This window comes from Canis lupus, chromosome 27 (assembly GCF_003254725.2).
Source record: "Canis lupus dingo isolate Sandy chromosome 27, ASM325472v2, whole genome shotgun sequence".
Classification (NCBI taxonomy): Eukaryota; Metazoa; Chordata; class Mammalia; order Carnivora; family Canidae; genus Canis; species Canis lupus.
This window is the reverse complement of record NC_064269.1, coordinates 2,726,465-2,748,893: the sequence shown is the minus strand read 5'-3', so window position 1 is coordinate 2,748,893 and position 22,429 is coordinate 2,726,465. Positions and strand designations below refer to the sequence as shown.

The 22,429-nt window shown below is 56.4% G+C and overlaps 1 protein-coding gene across 1 annotated transcript; it reads left to right on the top strand.

Annotated features, from left to right (window-relative positions):
- Window positions 1–8,033: 8,033 nt before the first annotated feature.
- On the top strand, window positions 8,034–21,604 carry LOC112667229 (keratin, type II cuticular Hb5-like). The gene is made up of 9 exons (XM_025458816.3): window positions 8,034–8,519; window positions 10,759–10,967; window positions 12,515–12,575; window positions 13,171–13,266; window positions 13,931–14,095; window positions 14,320–14,445; window positions 17,449–17,669; window positions 20,151–20,182; window positions 20,861–21,604. The coding sequence occupies exons 1-9, from the start codon at window positions 8,094–8,096 to the stop codon at window positions 21,010–21,012; spliced, it is 1,488 nt and encodes a 495-aa protein (XP_025314601.3). The 5' UTR covers window positions 8,034–8,093; the 3' UTR covers window positions 21,013–21,604.
- Window positions 21,605–22,429: the final 825 nt, after the last annotated feature.

The window sequence follows — 22,429 nt, the reverse complement described above, 5'->3', positions numbered from 1 at the left end:
GGCCTTGGGCACAGCAGCAGGAGGCTGAGGCAGGCCAGGGCCCCGCGGCGCCAGGGAGAGGGGGATGCGCGCGGGGAGACGAGGGCCGCTGGAAGCCACACAGGCCATGGACTCGCAGACCCCACAGTGTCCCGCGGGGACGTGTCACGTCAGGACTGCACCGCGGCGGCCGGTGGGACAGGCCAGCTCCCAGAGCAGCATAGCTTCCTTTCTAGGCACGAGCGACTATGTGAGGACGTCACACGTGTCACCTGCGCCGAGAGGGACAGCAGGGGTAAGGGATGAAGGGAATAGGGGAGCAAAACAGAGAGCGGCTTTCCAGGGGCTCCTGGGGCCACTGAGCCAGGAACCGGGGCGTGCGACGGGTTCACCTGTCTGCCCAGGGGACACGGAAGACACAGTAAAGACGTGGGGAGGGCCTAGGAGACCAGCCGGACGGGCTGGCCGGGCCCCGGAGACTGGGCTGCGCAGCCGTCGGTGACCGGGGAGCTGTGTCCCGGAAGCAGATTTCCGGGGAACCGGGACCGTCCGGGCCCACGATGAGTTGGAGGGAAGCCCGGTGCGCGGATCTGTTAGGAAGTGGACCCTCAGGGGCCGGCCGGGTGCTCCGTGTGCCGAGCTCTTGCGGGGAGTGAAAAACGCAGGCGGGGAGGAGCCAGCGAAGCTGCTGCTGCTGCTGCTTCGTGAGAGGCCTCGCCCTGGGAAGGCTTCCTGGAGGAGGGGCGCTTCCCACGCCTCGGCCACTGGGCTGGGGCGCCCTCCAGCGGAGCCGCGGGGCCGGTCGTGCTTTCTGGGCGCCTGTGCGGCCCAGGGGTGACTCACACAGCCGCCGGGCTCCTCGGAGCCTCAGACGCAGCAGCAGCAGCAGCGCTTTGGTGTGTGAAATGGGGATGCAGGGTCCTGCAGGTGTGATGCGGCTGGACGAGCTCCTGGAGGAAGACAGGACAGGGCGGGGCGATTACGAGCGTTTCTGAGCCACGTTTTCCTCCTGGGGGTCTCCTGGAAGTGCTCCCCTGGCGCGGCCTGCGAGCTGTCGGAGTTGGAGGACTCTGGGGGGCGGGCGCTGCTGTGTCCCACTGCACCCTCCAGGCAGGTAGCAGCCTCCCTGTCCCCCCTCCCCTCACTCCCGGCCGCTGGGGAGCCCTGGAAGGGGCCCTTCCGTAGATCCCAAAGCTGGGTGTCCCCTGTCGCGTCAGCTCGCTGTCCTCTTTGGGCTCCCCATGACGTCAGCCCTGTCCCCCCGGCAGCCTCGCTCGGTGGCTGTGGGCACAGCTGCCTCTCATATGCCCCCCACCCCTCCCCCCACTCCAAGACAGACGCCCTCCTCTTCTTTGTGACTCCCTGCAAGGTCCTGGGGGCCCTAACCCGCCTGCGCCCAGGAGTGTCATGGCCAGCGCTGACCCCTGGACGCAGCGAGGGGGCCCAGAGTGCTCACCCTCCCTCCCCAGGGGCCTGAGCTGCCGGGGGCAGGAGCGGGGCCCCTCTAGATGCCGTCCGTGGGTGCCGCCTGGGACTGCAGGAGCTCCCTGGAACAGAGAACTGAGCCGTCCCCGCAGCCGCTGCTACCAGGACGGACGTCGTGGCTTCTGACTATCGGAGTCGTCGTATTCTAGAATTCGGGATACAATGTCAGTTTTCAAGTCCGCTCAAAACTTTTCTCTCTCTCCGCCCCTAAACCAACCGGCCCCCCAGCCCTGGCTTGCATGCTCGTGGCCCTCACGGCCTGGTTCGCGGGACACGGTCGTTTCATCACCTCCTCCTTTCTGGAGACTTCCAACATGTGTTGTGACAGAGGAGGCACCGCCGAGCAGCGGTCTGCCTGGGTGACAGCTGCTGGGGGCCGGGGAGGCTCCACGGCCATCAGCGGGGTGGTGGCTGCGCGGTTGGCGTCCACGAGGTCCCCACACGGTGCTGCCTTGTGACGACGACTGGCCACAGGATGCCCTTCCCGCTGCTGGGCGCTGGCAAGGCCGACCCTTCCACGTCCGCTCTCCTCCCACCGAACCTGGTGACCGTGCGGCGCGGTGGCCGGGTCCCGTGTGCAGCTCCTGAGAACCTGGGGGACTGAGGCCCTTTTGTGCCCCGCTTTGGGACTTGGCTGCTTTCTGGGACCACGGGAAAAATCTACGGGATCTCCGTCCCTGACACGGTGCCGCGTGGCCTCACAGTGTTTTAGCTGCTGGAAATCAGAAGAGCCCGTGTCTCCCTCCCCTGTCACCCTGTCACATGCAGGAGACCCAAAGCTGCTCTCCCCAGACCCCCCTTCATCGTCCTTGGTGATGCACATGCTCGTCCGACGACTCCCTACCCCGGAAACCCTGCTCCTGCCTTCCACCTGCCTCGGTGTGACCGCGTCCCCGCCCGGCTCGTCTCGTTCCAGGTTCTGTGTGTCCTGTGCCAGGCTGTCTGTCCTCTTCCCTCCCTTGGCCTGAAAGCATCTTGGAAGCAGGGATCTAATCCAGTGGCACGAACTGTCTGCCGATCTGGAATCACGAGGGAAGGAGGTAAAATTCAGTAAAATTTTCAATACTCGAAGTTTGACCCCAAACTTCTGTGTTTGACCCCAAACTTCTGTGTGACCCCAAAAGTCTGTTAGTGACGTTCCTGCTGCAGTGAAGTGCATCAGACGCGGCATGAGGCTGACGCCGTGGCTCCGGGTTATAGGGTTAGGCCCTCCTTTACCTGGGGAAGGACCCAGAGAGCGAGCGAGGGAGTGAGCGAGCGAGAGGGAGAGTAAGGGGCTGTCCTCTTACTGGCCCTCTGGACCCCGGGCCAGCTCAAGGCTGAGATGCGGGGCTGCGAGGCTGACACTCCACTGCCTCATTTTCACAGCCGCAAGCACGCTCCTTGGGGCAGCGCCTCGTGGAGCACAATGGACGTGGCGCACGTGCCATGGGGTTCCCACGCTGCGGGCCGCGCTGGCTGTGCTGCTTCCCCGCACACGTTGGCGTGGGATCCCGAGGGGCAACGAAAAGCGGGGGCGACGCTGGCTGAGCATCCAGGGTGCTGCTCGCTGTGCTGAGTGCTCTGCGCGCCTGTCCCCACGGGCTCAGGCAGGGCTGGGGTTCGGGTGTCTTGGTGCCCAAGGGCCGAAGGGGTGCGGTGGGGGCTCAGGGAAGGGCGGTCGCCTTGCTCTTTGCCGTCCTGTCTTCTGTTTTGCTGATCCCACGTCCACGCAACCGCCAGGCCTTCTGACGCCTCATGGTCCTTCCGTTTCTCCTTCATCTTAGCTCAGGCTGGGGTATTTCTCATTTTGTTTCATGTGATAGCTTGCTGGCTGGATTTTCTGCCTTTTATCGGGTTCTTGCCATCTGGTCTTTACTCTCCTCCTCCTCCTTCTCCTTGTCCTCCTCGTCCTCCTCGTCCTCCTCCTCCTTCTTTTAAAAGATTTTATTTATTTATCCATGGAAGGCACGGAGTGAGAGGCAGAGACGTAGGCAGAGGGAGAAGCAGGCTCCATGCAGGGACCCTGGGATCACGACCTGAGCCGAAGGCAGACGCTTAGCCACTGAGCCACCCAGGCGTCCCTACCCCACTTCTTAGTTGATCGGATTGTCCATCCAGCCGCCTCCTTCCCGCCCTTCCGTCCGTCACCGCGCAGCCCAACCCGCCTGCCCCTCTAAGGCACCGGCGGATAAAACTCTGCTGTTGGCGGGACTGGGGGAAGCCCCCGTCCTGCCTCCCTCCTCATCACTCCGCAGGGGACGCCCTGCCCCCCGGCCACACTCGGCCAGCTGGGTGTCTGTCCATACCCCTGACACACTGTCTCCTGGCTTTGGGCACCTCCAGACTTAGTTCAGGGACCATTTCCTTGAAAAGGAGTTTGGCATCTTTGCTTGTGCCTGTTACCACACTGTACCATGGACGTTGGGTTTCCCGCACCAGGCTGTGAGCCACTGGAGGGCAGGGACTGGCTTTTGCCCAGGTAGGTGCCATCGGCATCCAGAACCGTGCACGGCTCCCAGGTGCGTGATAAGCAATTGCTGAATGAAAGGATCAGTGGACGTCCTGGGCCAGGGACTCGCAGATGACGAGGAAATGGGTGTTCAGTGGCCACCCTGCTCCCCCGGCCTCTAGAGCGCAGAGCATCAACCTGTGTGGCCGTGATACCCTTGCCAGACACCTTCACGTACCAGGGGAGGCCTTGCTGCCTGGGCTGGCTGTGAGCAGGGTCCCCTCCATAGCCATGTGCTCTGTTTACAGGGGCCTCCCAAGCCCCCAGCCCTGGCGGTTTTCTAGCTGGAGAATCTGGCCGGGAATTGCCAGTTCTCCTTCAGGGGCTGAGCACAGCAGAAGATTCAAGCCAAGATCCTCCTTTCTGGATTTTTTTTTTGGCGGGGGGGGGGGGGGGGGGGAACACCCTCATCATGTTGGTGATACCAGTAAGAAAAACAAGTATCATTAAGCTGGAGGCAAAACAGAAAGACCATGTAGTACAACCCTCTACTCCCCAGGCCCCACAACAGAAGATCCCCGGTTCTCCTTTGGTGGATCGTCTAATATCCTACACCCAAAGGCTTGTTCTCCACATGCAGAGGGGTGAGTAATCACGCCATGTATCAGGGCCTTGGTCTCTGAGTGACGCGTGGAGGGAAGCTGTCCAAGCTGTCCTACCCACCAGTCTACACCCTCAGCAGTGTCTGGTGAGCAAGGAATAGCCTCTGAAGATATCTGAGCCATTAGTGATGCACGGCAAGGGGCGGGGGGCGGGGGGTGCGGTGGGACCGGTCCACCCTGAGTGGAGGCCGTAGGGGTGCATTTTTTTGGGTAGAGAACCTAAAAAACAACAACAACAAAATCCGTTTGTTTTTACGATCACCCAGCAGGAGCAGTTCTAAACGACGTCGGTGATGAAGTTCGCTTTCTTTCTTTTTTTTTTTTTTAAATATGTTTTTTAAAGATTTATTTATTTATGATAGACATAGAGAGAGAGAGAGAGAAGCAGAGGGAGAAGCAGGCTCCATGCACCGGGAGCCCGACGTGGGATTCGATCCCGGGTCTCCAGGATCGCGCCCTGGGCCAAAGGCAGGCGCCAAACCGCTGTGCCACCCAGGGATCCCTGAAGTTCGCTTTCCATCAGCGCGCACTGCTTCCCCACCCTGCTCGGTGCTCCCACCTCGGGGATACATCACTAGAGCCATTGCATTTTTTTTTTCTTCTTTGCACAGTCAGCTTTCTTTACGATACAGGAATACAGGAACGCATTTGGTAATCCTGGAAGTTCTCCAACCCCCCCTCCACCCCGGAATGTAGGGCCTTCTGGACAAAGAGGTCCCAGGCGCTGGTCTTCGTGCCCCAAGATTAGCAAGATTAGGCCAGACATTTGCAGTTGGGCCAAAGGTACCACGGCCAGCCTGGTTCTCGGGGAGCGAGCCAGGCTTGATGAGAGACTGGCCGGTAAGGGTGCTCCGAATGGGGTGCTGATGAACTAGCCTAACCCAGTTCTCTGTCTTCGGGAATATCCATGTGAGGCATCCCCCTCTTGGAGGAGGCAGCAGGAACCGCTCCCGAGGTGACCCCACACCTGGGTCCAGCTGGCCCCGGAGCGTGGGCAGCCTTCCTCCATGCCTTCCTGCGCACTCTGGGGCGACCCAGTGTGAAGGTGGGCCACATCCTTTTGATTCCAAAGGCACCAAAATAAGTTGGCTCTTCCTTTTTCTCATGCAATGCTTGGGACCAGAGGCAGCTCGGGCGCACGCAGGTAAGCAGCAGGGCGCAGTGAGGAACAGGCCGGTCCCACAGGGCCCCACTGGTGCTCCCCTCCCTCTCTGTGTCCCCCAAACTCACCAAACTCAGGACTCCTCACTCTCTCTGCTCAAACCACAGGCCTCCTGGCTCAGACCCGGGCCTGTTTCTACCTCAGGCCTTTGCCCTGGCTGGTCCCCTTACCTCCTCAAGACCTTTGCTCCACGTCCCCTTCTCGGGGCAGCCAGTGCAGACCACCCTGTTCAAGTTGGACCCCATCTTTCTCTCACTTCTCCTGAGTCCCCATCCTTGTTCTATCTCTTCCTCGTACGACCTGTATCCCCATCAAATATACGACGGCCGTGCTTCCCGAGTTTATTGCCGATCTCTCTCATTGGGATGGGAGCCCATGAAAACGTACATCTCTGTGTGTTTCACTCGTGATTTATCCCGAGCTCATGGAATGGTGGCCGGCACACGGTAGGTACCCGGTAAATACTTGTTGAATGAATGCAAAGACGCAAAGAATGCCCAGCCAGGCCCTTCCAGGGCATCGACTTTGGGTTCTGGCTCCTGGGCTGCTTCCCTAGTTGGGCCTGCCTGCCACGGAGGAGCTCTCTCAGCTCCCCGTCCCACTGGTTGGGGTCATTGTGGGAGTTGTGCTTCTGTGGTCACAAGAGTAAAAGGCTGCGGCGAGTTGGTTCTGTAGGACTTCGGTTTATGGGGTGTCTCCCAGCCCGTCGCCCCGTGACTTGGCTCAGCGCTGGGGCTCTGTCCTCCAGGGGCAGAAACAAGCATTTCCCCTCAGAGCGGTGGTCCTGGGGCGGGTCCTGCTGCCTCTGCCTCCTCCCTTACACTCCCCACATTGGGTCCGGTTCTGTCCTCTGTGTCCCCCTGCTGTGAGGCGTGTGCGTGAGCTGGAGCCAGCCAGTGGGTCAGAGCAGAAAGACCCTCCCCATCCTCTCTTGTCTTGTTTGGCTCTTTTCTTATGGCCCCTCCCCAAGCCTGTTCCCCCAAGCAGGAGTTCTGGAAGACCATTCCTGTTCTTGTCTTCATTCACAGAGATTCCCTATAACGAGGGCTTGCCTCAGAGGACTGGGTTGCTTGGGCTTGGACCTCGTTATAGTCGGGGGTGCAGGCAGGGGCTTTTCCCATGGGGTCCCGTTTCCACCCTGCCCTTCCAGGGCGTGACAGGGCGTGACACCTGTACCATCATGGTGGGCGGCTGGGGGCGAGCAGCCCCAGCTGAGAGCTTGGATTTGCTGAGGATCTCAGGAACCGGGCCATCTCCGGTTGCCAGGCCCGCGCAGCGGCTCTCCCGGGCACCCCTGCTTCTATTCTCTCTGCCACATCTCGTCGTCTTCCAGGACCTGCCTCAGGTCTCGCCTCCCTTGTGACATTCCACCTGCCACAAGTGGGCCTCCTCAGAAAGCCAAGAGCGTTCCCTTTACCTACTCGGTTGTCTTTCCCGTTCTTGCCACGGCTCTCTCCGGCCTCAGTCTGACGTCCCCTGGAGATCCAGGTCCTTCCAGGGGCCGAGCGCTGTCCTGCTTTGTTTCCCTCGGCAGCTGCTCAGGGCCTTGTTCTGGTGGGGCCTCAGCACTTGCCCGTGCATGAAGGCACCTCCCCCGGGACAGCTCCTGGGCCCGGCACACGGTGCCAGGACGGTCAGTATGTGTGGACTAGGTGAAGACGCTCTCCGGCTATTGGCCCTTCCTTCCTGCGTCCAGTCTACTCAGCTCCGGCGATGCTTCCTGACGGTCGACTGTGTGTCAGTTGCCACGAAGGCCGCACAAGTAGATAAGACCTGCTTTCTAGGCCCACCAAGGGGCCTATGCCAAGGCCAGTGACCCTACTCTGAGACAGAATGTAGGACACGCCGCAGCAGGGAAGGTGTGAAGAGTTCACTCCGCAAGGACTCACCCTGGAAAGATGAGCCAAGCATCCCTTGGCAGCCTTATGGAGGGGAACGTGCGGCCTGCCTGGAAGGACGGGCCCGTCGACCTTGTGGGACACGGGACCCTTGGCATCCAGGATGTGCCAGCTCAAGCCCCCGCTTGCCTGTGTGGGATAATGATGGCAGGTGGACTCACAGGTGGGAGGGGAATTAGGGGCCGAAGAGCCGTGTCTAGGCCTGTGGGACGGAAAAGGCAGGGGGCAGGTTTATTGTGACGCGGGGTCTCCTCCACATGCTTATTAGAGGAGACAAGTTTCGGCTTTGCTTCTCCGTCTGCCTAGCGGGAGATTCCCACGCTCGTAAATGGCGTTAATAACTTTCTCCTGCCTTTTATGTTGTTGGGAGGCCTGCTTTCTGCCCCATAAAAGGCAGAGGTGCTGACAGGTCTCCAGCAGGAGGCCTGCGTCGTCGGCCCGGCCGCCTTCCCGGGGCCGCCCTGCGCAGCGGAGGCATGACGACCCGCTCCTACCGCCTGGGCTCTGGCTGTGGGGTCAGGAACTTCAGCGCCTGCTCTGCGGTGCTGCCCAAGCCCGCGGCCCGCAGCTGCTCGGGGGCCGTGGTGGCGTCCTGCGGGGGCGGCCCCGGGGGGCCCGGCTACAGGCGCCTCGGGGGCTTCGGCAGCCGGAGCCTGTGCGCCGTGGGGTCCCCGTGGACGGCGGTGAGCTGCGGGTGGCCCGTGCGCGGCAGGAGCAGCTTCGGCTACCGGGTCGGGGGCCTCTGCGGGCCCAGCCCGCCCTGCATCACCAGCGTGTCGGTCAACGAGAGCCTCCTGACGCCCCTCAACCTGGAGATCGACCCCAACGCGCAGTGCGTCAAGCACCAGGAGAAGGAGCAGATCAAGTGCCTCAATAACAAGTTCGCCGCCTTCATCGACAAGGTGGGTCTGGGGGTCGCTCCCCGGGGCTGAGGCTCAGGAGCGGGCAGGGGACTCGAACCCGATGCCTACAGCCTTCCTCACCCAACACCGACACAGATTAAAGACAGTGACTTGAGAAACTTAAGGGGAACCCCAAGAGGGGTTGTAGAACTGACCTTTCCTGTTGCTGCAGTCTCTGAGCCCACCTTCGGGTTGGATGCAGAGCTCTGGCTTCCTCTGACTCAGTGGTACCCCATCCGAGAGCCTCCCCGGGGGAGGACAGCCACTGAAGTCCAGGGGAGGAAAGACTCTAGGGCTGAATGGTGTGCGCATCTACACGCAGGGACTTTATAAGTGGCCGCACGCGAGGGTGATGGTGCGTGGGAGCTTTGCTCTCAGATAAGTGCCACCATCAGAGATAAGGATCTCGCGAGCGAAGGTGCCGCACGTGGATTCTTAACATGAAGCTGGCTCTTCCTTACCCTCAGTGCATCATGCGGGGTGTTCATTTCACAAGGATACACACTAAGGGCGCTGGTTGAGGGTGGGGGGTGGTGGGGATTGAAATCCAGCCCACGCTCTGCTCACCGGGTCGTGTGCCCCGGCAGGAGGCTGCGTCTCCTTGGAGGGGCCCCTTTTCCCCGCATGGCTTTCTGGGCAGCACCCAGCTATGCAGACTCTGTTGTGAGCAGTCAGTTCCGGTCTGAAGAGAGAGCGTCGGGCTGCTGCCCAGGCTGGCTTCCCCACCCCCCCGGGGAGGCCGGCAGCCCCCACCTCCTCAGCATGTGCAAAGTGTATTGCCCGGGTGAGTTTAAGCCTGCAGAGCCGGCAAGCCAGAGAGTGGACCTGTAATGGCAACCCAGGGCAGATGCCTTTGGTTAACTGGGGTTTGGTTTCTTTTCCCACACAATGGGCAATGGAGGGCTGCTTTATACCAGGCTTGTGTTCCCAGAAGGTTAGGGCCTGGGAGGAGATCACGTAGCGTAGAGCTGGCCAGGGCATGGGGCTTGGCAGGACATGAATAAAGCCGGGCTGAGATGCACGCCTGCCTGCAGGGGCAGCTGCTGTGACTTACCTCCAGACCCAGGCCCAGCATTGCCTGAGCTTCTGGCTTGTCAAGGTCACAGAGGTCCAGATCCTTGTCTGAAATGACTCGATTGTTAAATGTTGGCAATGAGTTAGATTTCAATAAAGCAGCTTATAGGCCAAGTGAAACACGCCTGCGGGGCAGAAAGAGCCTGGGGCCTGCCAGTGTGCGGTTGCTGATGTACTGCCGCTGAGGCTCAGAGAGAACGAGGCGCACGGGCCTGGTTAGTGGCCGAGTCAGCCCGTGGGAGGTCTCCTAACTCCTGGTCCGGGGCCTCCCAGCGGGGCTCTCATGCCCCAGGACCAGAGTGAGGGAGAGTCCTGGTGGGTGCATTTAAAAATCACTGCCATAAAGATGTCCACAAATGTAGTGGCTTAAAATAACACGAACTTATTATCTTGTGAAGCCGAAATCTAGGTGTTGGGAGGGCCGCATTTCTCTCCCTAGAGGAGACCCGTGTCTAGGGACATGCAGGCTTTGGGCAGCGTTGAGTTCCATGTGATTGTGGGACTGAGGTCCCTGTTTCCTTGCTGGCTTGCTGCTGGAGCCTGTTCTGTTCCTAGAGGCCCCTGGCATTCCTGACGCAGGCCCTTTCTCCCTCTGCCTCCAAAGCTGGTGATGGTGGTGGAGGCCATTTCAGGTTCTAAGTTTCTCCTCCATCTCCCTTCTGTGCATCTCTCCACTCCTCTGCCTTCTGCTTCCACTTTAAGAGGCCCATTTGATCCCTTGGGGCCACCTGGATAATTCCAGATCTGATCTTCAGCGCCGTAACCTAAATTCCACCTGCAGGGTCCCTTTTGCCATAAAATAGAACATATTCCCAGGTTCCAGGGATTGGGATGTGAACATCTTTGGGGGGCCACTTCTGGCTCCCCACCCCATGTACGATCTAGGGTGTTTTTTTGCAGGATCAGAAGTTATTTTATTCTGCGCAGAAGAAACACATCACAGATAGTGTGCTATACTGGGTGATGGGGAGAGGATGAGGGAACACGACTGGGGGAAGAGTTGGGAACTGCATTTTCAGGCTTTGCCTAATGATTTGGCCTTTGGGGGGAGGTCACAGGTAGCTGCTGCAGGTCAGGGGCCATCCCCCAGGACAGAGAGGGCTCTGGGATCCTGGGCACCTCTCTGGGCTCCCCCTGAGTCTTTTTCCTCCACCCCGGGTGGCAGGTGCGCTTCCTGGAGCAGCAGAACAAGCTGCTGGAGACCAAGTGGCAGTTCTACCAGAACCGCAAGTGCTGCGAGAGCAACCTGGAGCCCCTGTTCCAGGGCTACCTGGAGACGCTGAGGCGGGAGGCCGAGTGCGTGGAGGCTGACAGCGGGAGGCTGGCCTCTGAGCTCAACCACGTCCAGGAGGTGCTGGAGGGCTACAAGAAGAAGTGAGTGTGGCCTGGCTGGGGGTAGTTACGGGTGTGGGGCAGCTCTTGGCTGGGTCCACCCGACTCTCCCGGAGGTGGAGATGGCGGCAGGGCAGGGTCATTGCCGGCTAGCACTCAGATGTTCCGTTTCATCAGCCTGCTCCATCTGGTCTTGGCACTCAGCTTTTGGGGCCCCATCCTGGGGAATGAGGAGACACCTGGGGAGAAGAGCTGCTCCCAGTCTGGGAGGGCACAGAGCGGCCCAGAGACTAAGAGGGAGGAACGAGATCACTGGGCTGGAGGAGCAAACTTGGGGGCGGTCCGTGCTAGGATGGGCACAGAGGAAAGGTCCCTGGGGAGATATCAGGAAGGTGATCTGGCCCATGCCATTCAAGGTATCTGATGAGCTTGGATAATTCTCTAATCTTTCTTCTGCTCTGTAGATAAATCGCCAGGCTCTGGTTCTGCAAGGCTCATCGATTCAAAGGCCCATGTAAATCTTTCATTTTAACCTGACTGTTTGGCTTGGCCATCACCTAGTTTAAACTCACCGGGTCACCCCTAATTTGCTCCTCCTTACCTGCTAGATGTGGACAGAGAGAAGGGTGATTCTCCCATAGTCGGTCCTGGTCATGCTAACTGGAAGTAACTGGAATTCTGATCTTGGGAGATCAGGTTTTACCATCCAGATGGGCCCGGCGATGAGCTTACAACTTTCCTTGGGGGGATGCAAACGCAGACGCAATTCTGTTTGGAGGTGGCAAGGTCCGTCTCCCAGCCCAGGACGTGTGAGGGCTGGTAATTACACAGCGCAGAATTTATAGCAGCCCAGATTACTCTGTCATTAAAAAGCTAGAGGGCGGGGGGTGGGGGTGACTGGGTGATGGACACTGAGGGGGGTGCTTGACGGGATGAGCACTGGGTGTTATTCTGTATGTTGGTAAATTGAACACCAATAAAAAATAAATTTATTATATATATAAAAAAAGCTATGGAAAACGTGTGGTGGGAACTCTGCTTCTCCCTGTCGGCCGGGCAGGGCTGCGGCAGGAATGGCCTGGGCAGGAGCAAGAGAATGTGCCGGGTGGTGGAGCAGGGCTGTGGAAGTGCCCCTCCAGCAGGCTGGGCACAGTGGGGAGCTTCCAGGATTTCAAGTCCTTGATGTGGGGGGGAGGGAAGAGAACATCATGGGGATGGCTTCGTGGAGCTTTATGTCTTGTACAGTTTTCGGGTTGAAAGACCCCTCGGAGTATCTGTCTTCCACTCATCCCACGAATATGTCCAGAGAAACTTCCTGCACACCAGCCGATTTAGCCCAAGATGCAGAGAGATGAAATGACTTGTCCGAGTTTTGCAGCAATTTCAGTCCAAGCTTGGACCCAAAACCAGGGCCTTGAGCTCCATGTCCAGTGTCCTTTTGGTGGCTTCTTTGTGACTGAAAAATAGAAGTCCAGAGAGGCCAAGTCTCTTCTCCCAAGGCACACAACTAGTCTTGAAAACCTAGGGCTCCTGGCCGGCCCAAAGCCCTCCTCCCCAGGGGCCTCTCCACCTGTGCTCTCTCTCCTCAGGTATGAAGAGGAGGTGGCCCTCAGGACCACAGCCGAGAATGAGTTTGTGGTGCTGAAGAAGGTGAGTGACTCTTTCCACGTGGGGAGGAATGAAATCTTGGATGCTGGGCCTCTGAGACTCGCCACGATTGTACCAGTCTAGTCATGGTGGCCCGGCACTCGAGTCCCCTGACAAATGGAGGCCGGGTGGTTGGCAGTGTCCGTGTCCCTACGAGAGTGAAATGGATTTAAAAGTGACCATGGTGGGTCATCAGGGAGTCTACAGAAAGCAGACAGCAGCACGCGGAGAGCCAGCTACTTGGGTGGCACCTGACCTGGGTGCCAAGGACAACTTGCTGGGGCGGCGCACTCGTGGCTCAGTGGCCACCACACGGTCATGCTCCATGGGCCAGGCTGGCTTCGTGGTAGCAGTCTGACATTTTGGCCTGTGCTATTAGGCTACCTGCTTCGGAAAGATCTCCAATTCTGCAGGAATCAGAAAAAAGTCTGCAGGGGTCAGACTTCTCTCCCCTCCCTATTCCTCGGTGATCCCACGGATGTTTCTGTGGTAGGAGAACAGTGGGCCAGAACATGGTCTCAGGGTCCCCTAGAGAGAGCAGAGGTCCAGGGGCACCGGGTGACCCCGTGTTCCATCCTTCCCCATGTGTGTCCACCAGGACATAGACTCTGCCTACCTGCGCAAGGCTGACCTGGAGGCCAATGTGGAGGTGCTGAGGGAGGAGACGGCCTTCCTGCAGGCCCTCTACGAGGAGGTGAGTCTCTCCCCAGCTCCAGAAGAGAAAGTGAGGGAGGGGAAGGTGGACGGCTTCTTGGGTTGTGGCTTGTCTTGGCCCCTTGGCTCTAGAGAGCATTGTCCATCCCTAACTCTTCTAGGGCCTAAACACCCTCTCCTTCTGTGACCAGAGGAGATTTTTCTCTTGCTCAGGCCTCTTTGCAAGATGGAAGAGGGTGATGCCCTTCCTTTAAAATGATTTGAAAGATGATGATTCCTTGCCTGTCTACCCAATGTAACACAAAGCGGAGATTTGACAATATAGGTATAGGTAGAGATAATAATAGCTTATTAATTCAGGTGATGTGAAAACCTAATTAGAAAACCCAGAAATCTCAATCTGTCCATTATCTGGTTGATCAGATTTATACGGATAGCTACAGCTGATTGGGATAGTTGGGGCCCCAGGTGGAGGGATCCCCTCTGTCTCTATCCCTAGAAATCTGCCTCTGTTGATCCAGGCTTTAATGGAATTCCACCTTGTTTGCCTTGAGGCCATGGTCCAAATTTCAGCCTTTTCTCTTAAAATTCCCCTCTGAAATTTTCTTTTTTATTTCCTGAAGCTTCAGATAGGTTTTTAACTTACAGTGATGGGAATCAGAGGGGGATTTGGGGCTGAGGGCACTGGTTGCTGTCTCCTACAGGAGATCTACCTTCTTCACTCGCAAATCTCTGACACCTCGGTGGTGGTCAAGATGGACAACAGCCGGGAGCTCAACATGGACTCGGTCGTGGCTGAGATCAAGGCTCAGTATGACGACGTCGCCAGCCGCAGCCGGGCCGAGGCTGAGTCCTGGTACCAAACCAAGGTGAACTGGAGGGCCGGCTGCCCGTCAGGCAGGGAATATAGCCAGAACCCGGAGCTTCCCTGGGAAGCACAGCCATGCACTCATGGGGCTACAGCAGAGGCCCAAGCAGAGTGGGGGGCGGAGGCGGGAACAGCGGGCTGACTCCCCGTAGTGACAGCCTAGCACCCCCTCCAGCAGTGTCTCAAACACCCGCTGGTTCTTAACGTTGGTCTCCCAACCCGCAGTGCGAGGAGATGAAAGCCACAGTGAGCCAGCAGGGTGAGAACCTCCGCAGAACCAAGGAGGAACTGCACGAGCTGAACCGCCTGATCCAGAGGCTGACAGCGGAGGTGGAGAACGCCAAGCAGCAGGTCAGGGGGCGTCGAGAGCTCGCCTGCTCCGTGTCCCTGCTGCTTCTGCTCTGCTCCCTGCTTTCCTCCTACCTGGAGGGGCTGCTGTTTTAACCACCTGCATGGGAAGGACCTGCAAACGCTGTTTGCACACATTTCAGGGGGAGGATTGAGGTGCCTGCCTTCTCTGAATTCTGTTCTTATTTCCCTTCTTTTTTTTTTTAATTTTTATTTATTTATGATAGTCACACAGAGAGTGAGAGAGAGAGAGGCAGAGACACAGGCAGAGGGAGAAGCAGGTTTCATGCACCGGGAGCCCGACGTGGGATTCGATCCCGGGTCTCCAGGATCGCGCCCTGGGCCAAAGGCAGGCGCCAAACCGCTGCGCCACCCAGGGATCCCTCTTATTTCCCTTCTTATCCCGCATCTGTTTCTCTCCTTTAAACATGCCTCAGGCAACGTGGTCTAGTGCAGGTTGTGTCTCGCTCTCTCTCTCTCCCCCACCCTCTGGAAGGACGTGAGGTGCACAGATCTGAGCTGATCTCACGCCACTGTTCAAAGCGCTCACTACCACCGTCTGCACACCTCTGCAGGTGAACGTGGTCTCTCCTTCATCTTCATTCCGCTCCCCTCCGTCCCCAGACTCATTTGCATGCAGCTAATAGATGTCCCTCTGTCACACATATATTTATATACGTACATATGCATCCCCTAAAATAAATTTATAGAAACTTCTTAGTGTTTTAGATTTGCATAATGACATTACACCATAAATCTCATCTGATTCTTCCCATAGCCAGTTTAAAGTCTTTGAAGTCCACGCACATTGCCATAAATGATCTGTTTCATCTTTTCTGTGGTATCGAATGCTGAATATTCCTAAACCGGAGTTTCCTGTCCATTCCCCCATGGATGGCTACTCCATTCACTTCCAAGTCTTTGGTATGGCAACCAGTTGTATCATGAACTTTTTAAATATATTTTTATACATGTATACCTGTTTCCATGTACATCTCCATGAGAGATGTTTTATTTTTTTATTTTTTTTAAAGATTTTATTTATTTATTCATAGAGACACACACACACACACACACAGAGGCAGAGACATAGGCAGAGGGAGAAGCAGGCTCCATGCAGGGAGCCCGATGTGGGACTCGATCCCGGGTCTCCAGGATCGCGCCCTGGGCTGAAGGCAGGTGCCAAACCACTGAGCCACCCAGGCAGGCATCCTTATGAGAGATGTTTTAAAGGCATAAAGCAGGAAATGGAAATGTTGAATTGTAGGATATTCACTGAATTACTTCCCCTAAGAACCCTCAGAGCTCTGTGTCGGCACACACTCCCTCCACAGGCAGGTGGGGGCTTCTGCTCCAATCCCTGTGGATCTAAGAGGTGTAATGAATTGTTTTTAAAACATTTCTCTGGTTAACTAGTGATGTCAAATGTCTCCTCATATGCTTACTTACACATTTGCATTTCCCATTCTAAGAACTGCCTATTCCTATCATCTGCCCATTTTTCTGTTGTGATTCCTATCTTTCTTTTGATGATTTACAGCAGTTCCTTGTCCATTCTGTCTAGATCACAACCCTTTGTCAGTTCTACGTGTTGCAGTTCATCTCCTCTCAGGCTGTCACTTGTCTGTTTGCTTTGCTCTGGTGTCCTTTATTGAACAGAAATCTTTAGCCCGGATGTGGCCAAATCCATCAGTTCTTCCCTTAGTGGTTAACACTTGTGAAGGTTTGAGGTCCTAGAGATATCCTCTTGCATTCTTTTTTTTTTTTAAGATTTTATTTATTATTCATGAGAAACACACACACACGGAGAGAGAGAGAGAGAGGCAGAGACACAGGCAGAGGGAGAAGGAGGCTCCATGCAGGGAGACCGATCAGGGACTCGATCCCAGGACCCTGGGATCACGGCCTGAGCCGAAGGCAGACGCTCAACCACTGAGCCAGCCAGGCGCCCCTTCATTGTACGTCTATACCATGTTTTCTTTGTCTGTTCATCTGTAGATAGACACTTAGGGTTGCTCCCATGTGTTGGCTGTGGTGAATCGTGCTGCAATGAACATGGGAGCGCTGATATCTCTTCGAGATCCTGATTTTACTTCTTTGGGATAAATGCCGAGAAGTGCAATTGCTGGATCCCAATGGGGTAGTTCTATTTTTAACTTTTTGAGGACCCTCCACATGGTTTCCATAGCGACTGCACCATTTTGCATTCCCACCAACCGTTTGCAAGGGGTTCAGTTTCTCCATATCCTCGCCAACACTTACCTTGTTTCTTTGATAATAGCCAACCAGGCAGGGGTGAGGTGATTCTCATTGTGGCTATGATTAGCATTTCCTTGAAGATGAGTGACGTTGAGCAATCTTCTCATGTATCTGTGGACCATTTATATGTCTTCTTGAGAGAAATGTCTCTTTGGGTTCCTTCTGCTTTAAGTGGGGGCAGAAGGGAGGAGCTGTAGTTCGTGTGTTGGGTGTTTGTGTGGGGACTTCTTCCAGTATGCTGATCTCAGTGGGTCAGAGAATGGGACCCCAGACAGGGGCCTATGAAAACCTGGGGGTGGCACTAATGACTCAGGGTAGCGTAGGGCAAGTCACAGCCTCTCTGAGTCTCAATTTCTCCATCTGCATAAGGGGAATAGCCATGCCTGTTCCGACAAGCTCGCAGAGTAACTGGCGGTGGGTAAGGTAACATCTGCGAAAGTGCCTTGTAAACTCACAACAGTAAACAAACATAAGATAATATCATTATATCATTACTTATTATTAGCCCTGTTCCAGTGCTAATATTTCCTCCCTCTAACGGCTCACCGGAGACCTGAGTTTTACAACCACCGTCGTACAAAAATGGAGGAAGAAAGCTCCAAAAGGTCATTGTTTTCCTACCTACTTAATTTGCAAGTTGACCATTTTGGATGGAGGTGCAATAGGTTGACCGAGGCCATGGGGGACCCACCAGTATTCCCACAGCCTGCACCCCACTCAAGCTCCTTCCCTCCTCTCCTTCCCCAGCGCTGCAAGCTGGAAGGCGCCGTGGCGGAGGCGGAGCAGCAGGGTGAGGCAGCCCTCCGGGACGCCAAGTGCAAGCTGGCAGGGCTGGAGGAGGCCCTGCAGAAGGCCAAGCAGGACATGGCCTGCCTGCTCAAGGAGTACCAGGAGGTGATGAACTCCAAGCTGGGCCTGGACGTGGAGATCGCCACGTACCGAAAGCTGCTGGAGGGCGAGGAGAGCCGGTGAGCACGGGCGGGACTCAGGGTCTCTTCTCATCCCCACTTAGGGCTCGAAGAGCGCCTTGCTGGACTCTAATTCTCCAGGCAGAGAGCACTCACACCGGGAAGGACCCCAGAAAGACTCCAGAAATCACGGGAATCCAACCATTTCCCCATTTACAGATGGGGAAACTGAGGCCTTGAGGAACTTGTTCAAGGTCACAGCTAGGTCGTGGCTATGCTTACATGACACCTGTCTCCTGGTTAGCGTTCCAGTGATCTTTCCCCTCCTCCACTGCCCCTCTGGCTGTGCCTAAAGCTCATTCCAACACAGCTGCTTTGCCCTGTTGGCTGAAAGGATGTTTTTGCCGTTACATCTCAGTGGGTTGCAAAGGCTGGAATCGTCCGGAAGCTTTATTAAAGGCCATTTGGTTTGGGATGCAGAGACAGGGAACCCTAGAGTTCCGTGTTCAGGACCAGCAAATGGAAACGATCAGCACAGCGTCCTTGCTTGGCAGGGAAAGACAGAGCTGGACATAAATCTGGCCTCCAGGTGACCGGGGTTAGTGTCCCAGGGAGGCTGCTGGAGGCTTCTCAGAGGAGGAGGTAGCAGAGCTGAGTGGGTGGGAAAGGAAAGGACACATCAGGCTGTGCCGACGGTTTGAGCCAAGAATCGGGGCCCGTGAAGTCAGCCAGGGAAGGAGCGATGTGGATTTACAGCTGGGGCAGTGGTGGGCCCTTAGCCCAGAGGTGCGTACATCCTTACTGCCTCCTAGCTGGGTCCCGTCACAGGGGAGCAGGCTAGACTGGGGGTGGAACGTAAAGGTTAAGATCACGGGCTGCGAGCCAAACCGCCGGGCCTCAAATCCCAGCTCTGCCACTTTCCAGCTCTGAGCCCCTGTGCCTCCGCCTTCTCACCTGTAAAACAGATCATCATAAAACCCGCCACTGTAGGCTGTTGCACGGATTAAATGAGTTACTGTGCATAGTAGAGCATAAGTAGGGGCAGGTTATGAGCAGAGTAAGACTCTCTCTATCCAGGGTGGCCAGGCCGGGCGGTACCATGGACAGGCTCCTTACTAACCAGGTTAGCTTTAGAAACCTGACGTGTGTGGCGCCCAAGGCAGCTAGCCATGCCGCTGGATTTGTGCCACGCTTGACTAAAGCAGGTAAACTCTCCTGTCCAGGTCCTCAGGCCGCCAGAACTACCTCCTCCTTTGTACCCGTAAGCCCCCAATCCACTCACCTGCCTTCAGTGAAGCATTAAGCATTTGCAACGACATTACTGTCGTTGCCATAATCATCATCATTCGTGTATTAATACCTCAATCATATAATCAATGGGATTTTAAAAGATGGTTTAGTGTATGGTGTTTTGCATATGGTGGCCATTGACCTTTTAACAGACTTTCTCTTCGTGGCATTTAACAAGTTTAATTGGGTGACACGAGGAACTCTCATGGCAGAAAATAAGAAAAGCGGCCGTAATCCCTCAACTCGTAGCAGCTAGCTGCTGCTAGCACTGTGGCTCAACGGGCACCATGACTGGAATCTTCTGGAAAGGCGCAGTTCTAAGGCTGTGGTAGGGTCAGATTCACGTGACAGGGGAGTGAGCCCGAAGCATAGATCCTCACGGAAGAGCTGTAGCGTGTACAAGTGCTCTGTGTCGGGCAGAAGGAATCAGACTAGAGCTTTCCTGGAGCGAAGGGTTGGAAGCCGGCGTTACCAAAGAGGGCCACGTAGAACCGAAAGTGCGGGTGGGTGTGAGGGAGGAGCCCACCGCAGGGGTGTACGTGTCCCATCCTTAATGAGATGGTTATCACGTCCATAGCAAACGCGGTGGATGTACTGTGGGCCAGGCTCCGCTTGCACGCACTTTGCAATGTAGCGCTTACAACAATCCTGGAAGGTTGGGTGTCATCATCCCCGTTGCAGAAATGAGGAGACCGAGGTCACCCAGCTAGTAAGTGGCTCAGCCAGCTTTGCTCCCAGGAGGCCTGGCTCCAGAGTCCAGGCTCTTAACCACTCTACCCTCCTGCTTCTCCCTCTGCGTTTATCAAATCGGGTGCCTATCCGGGAGAGCGTGTGAACTCACGGGGTGAAGACCGATTGACTAGAATGAGACGCAAGACTTTCCCTACCCAGAGGCGTCCCGCGGGCCGTGGCTGCTCCCATCACCTATTTGGCTGTGCTGGAATGTCCAGCCAGGGGACAGGGAGGGTAACCCCCACGGTAACCCACGCCCACCTTTCAGTACACCAGCTTTCCATGGCCGAGAAGCTAACAAGGCATAAAGTGGCCTTTGGGGTCCTGCAACCTAACACTCCCCTGTCCTTTTGGGATCCCTGGGAGCAGGGGCAACACCGACACTCTCTGCAGAGGGTGGGCAACAGGCCCCCAGCCCCTCAGCTCTGCTCCCCTCTCTCCGGATGGGGCACAACAGGCCCGATGGAGCGGAAGCAGAGGAACACCGTCCTAAATGTTCACTCTCTCTCTCCCCTGCAGCTTGTGTGAAGGCGTGGGCTCCGTCAATATCTGTAAGTTGGGTGTCCGTCATGGGCATCATCCTTTTGGGTCTTAATGTTGGGTTACAGCTAATTGGTGACTGAACCTCTGTCTGTGGGGCCCTGGGTGGGGGAGAAGGGGGCTGAGGTCTCTGGGATCTGGACAAAAGGAGGGTCTAAAATATTTGCCCCCTACGCAGATCCACCTGGGCCCCAAGCTAGTGATCGTGGCAGGTTCTGTCCCCCTAATTGGTTCTGCAAAAATAGCCCGAGTCTTTCAGTCATACGTGGAATTCTCCTCAAGTGGCACAATGTTTTAATGAGAGACCCTAGATGTTTATTCTGATCACCTGGGGGGCCATTGCGGGCAATGGTTGAATCTTTAATAATCCAATGTACACGCAGTCCCCAGGTCAGGTGTCTATCTGTTCTTCTCATCTTTGCAGCAGTCGTATTTCTCGAGTTTTCCTCCACTTTGACCATCAGTCTTTGGTCAAAGGTTGTATAAACACATCTCGACATTAGTCTGGTTCAAGGAGAGTTAGGTGTTGACGGCAATGGGTTCGGATGAATGTCTGTTGTAAAGATTCATGTTGCTGCCCCCCACCCCCGCCCCGAATGGGAAGAGAGTAAATCATTGGTTCCAAAAAAGTCTGGGTCATGTCATGTCAAGGATGGAAGAGAATTCTGATGCAGCGTCTCCCTCCACAGGTGTGAGCCGTTCCCAGGGCGGCGTGGTCTGCGGGGACCTCAGTGCCACTGTCCCTCGTGGCCTGGGGGGCGTGGCCACCAGCAGCGGCATCCTGTGTGCCCCCTCCGTAGCGGGGGCCTGCTCCAGTGCCCGATCGGTGCGCTTTGTGTAGCGGGCGGGCGGGGGTGGGTGCAGGGGGGAGGTCATCGCTCTCTCAGACCTCAGTGTCCGTGCGGTACTTTCCCCTGGCTGGGAACCCAGATGAACACTCCAGTTTCCTCCCTGTAGCAGTTATGACTTACCTTCAAGTGCGAACCCTGGGGCTGGCATTACTGCCACCTGCACCTGTCTCCCTTCCCAGTGGCCCAGCTTTCTGAGATAAGCTGCTCGGCCCCTTTCTTTCCCAACCAACTTCGACTTAGCAGGCATTTACGAGGTACTGACCGTGTGCCAGGCCCTCTGGGAAGGGGGCAGGGTAGGGGAACGGCTGTGGGTGGGTGCATGTCACCTGGGTGCTGAGGGGGCTGCGGGGAAAGTGGGCTGGGGGTTCGGGAAGCCCCTCACTGATCTGAGACATTGTGTGTCCCCAAGAGTGTCCCCCACCTATGCACACGTCAGCGTGGAAAGGCTTGACTGAAGCTAACGGCTGAGCTGTTTATGGTTGGTGCTTTGGATTTTTTTTTTTTTGGGGGGGGGGATGCAATTCCTGTTGTGGCTTCTTCTCTCTTTGCGTGTGTGTGATTAAATACTGATGGTAAAACATTTTCTCCTAGTAAATGAATTAATGCCTGCTTCCTTTGCGGTTTTCCCAGCCCTATCCTCCTCCTCCCCAGAGCCCTGACCATCTCAGCGCTCCTGCCAGGTGTGGTCCACGGACACCATCTACATCAGGGTCCCTGGGGGTGGCGGGTGGAGGGGGCTTCTTACATAGGCAGATCCTGGGCTTCATCCAGAACCACTGAATCAGAAGTTCCAGGGACGAACCCGGGAATCTGAATTTTATTTTGAAGATTTATTTACTCCTGAGACACACACACACACAGAGGCAGAGACCCAGGCAGAGGGAGAAGCAGGCTCCCTGCAGGGAGCCCGACGCGGGACTCAATCCCGGGACCCTGGGGTCATGCCCTGGGCCAAAAGCAGGTGCTCAATCACTGGCCGCCCGGGCGTCCCAGGAATCTGAACTTCAACACGCTCCCAAGTGATTCCAAAAGAACGAAAGCCGAGAACCGTTGGATTCTGTGGGCAGGGGGTAGTGGGAGGGTCAGGTAATTCTGACGGTGGAGCTGACTTCCTCTGTGACTCTCACAGGATCAGGTTCACCTCCTCGCATTTCTCCTTTGACTTTGCCCGAGCCACCTGGGTGGGGTGGAGGTGAAGGTGGAAGAGGGGAGGACACAGGAGCCTGTATCCACAAGCGCCTGCTAAGCATCTGGCACATCATATCTGAATTTCATTCATGGCTCAGAGCAGCAGCAGCAGCATTTTATCTTCACTTTATAGATTAGGAAGTCCAGACCCGAAGAGGTTAAGTAACTTCTCTGACATCACGCAGCTAGTCCAGCCTCTGTCTGAGGCCAACTGTTCCT

Excerpts from the sequence above, each read along its gene's own strand:
- LOC112667229 (XM_025458816.3), top strand. The coding sequence starts at position 8,094 with ATGACGACCCGCTCCTACCGCCTGGGCTCTGGCTGTGGGGTCAGGAAC. Across the intron at positions 8,520-10,758 it reads TCGCCGCCTTCATCGACAAG|GTGCGCTTCCTGGAGCAGCA; the intron begins GTGGGTCTGGGG and ends CCCGGGTGGCAG. Across the intron at positions 13,267-13,930 it reads TGCAGGCCCTCTACGAGGAG|GAGATCTACCTTCTTCACTC; the intron begins GTGAGTCTCTCC and ends TGTCTCCTACAG.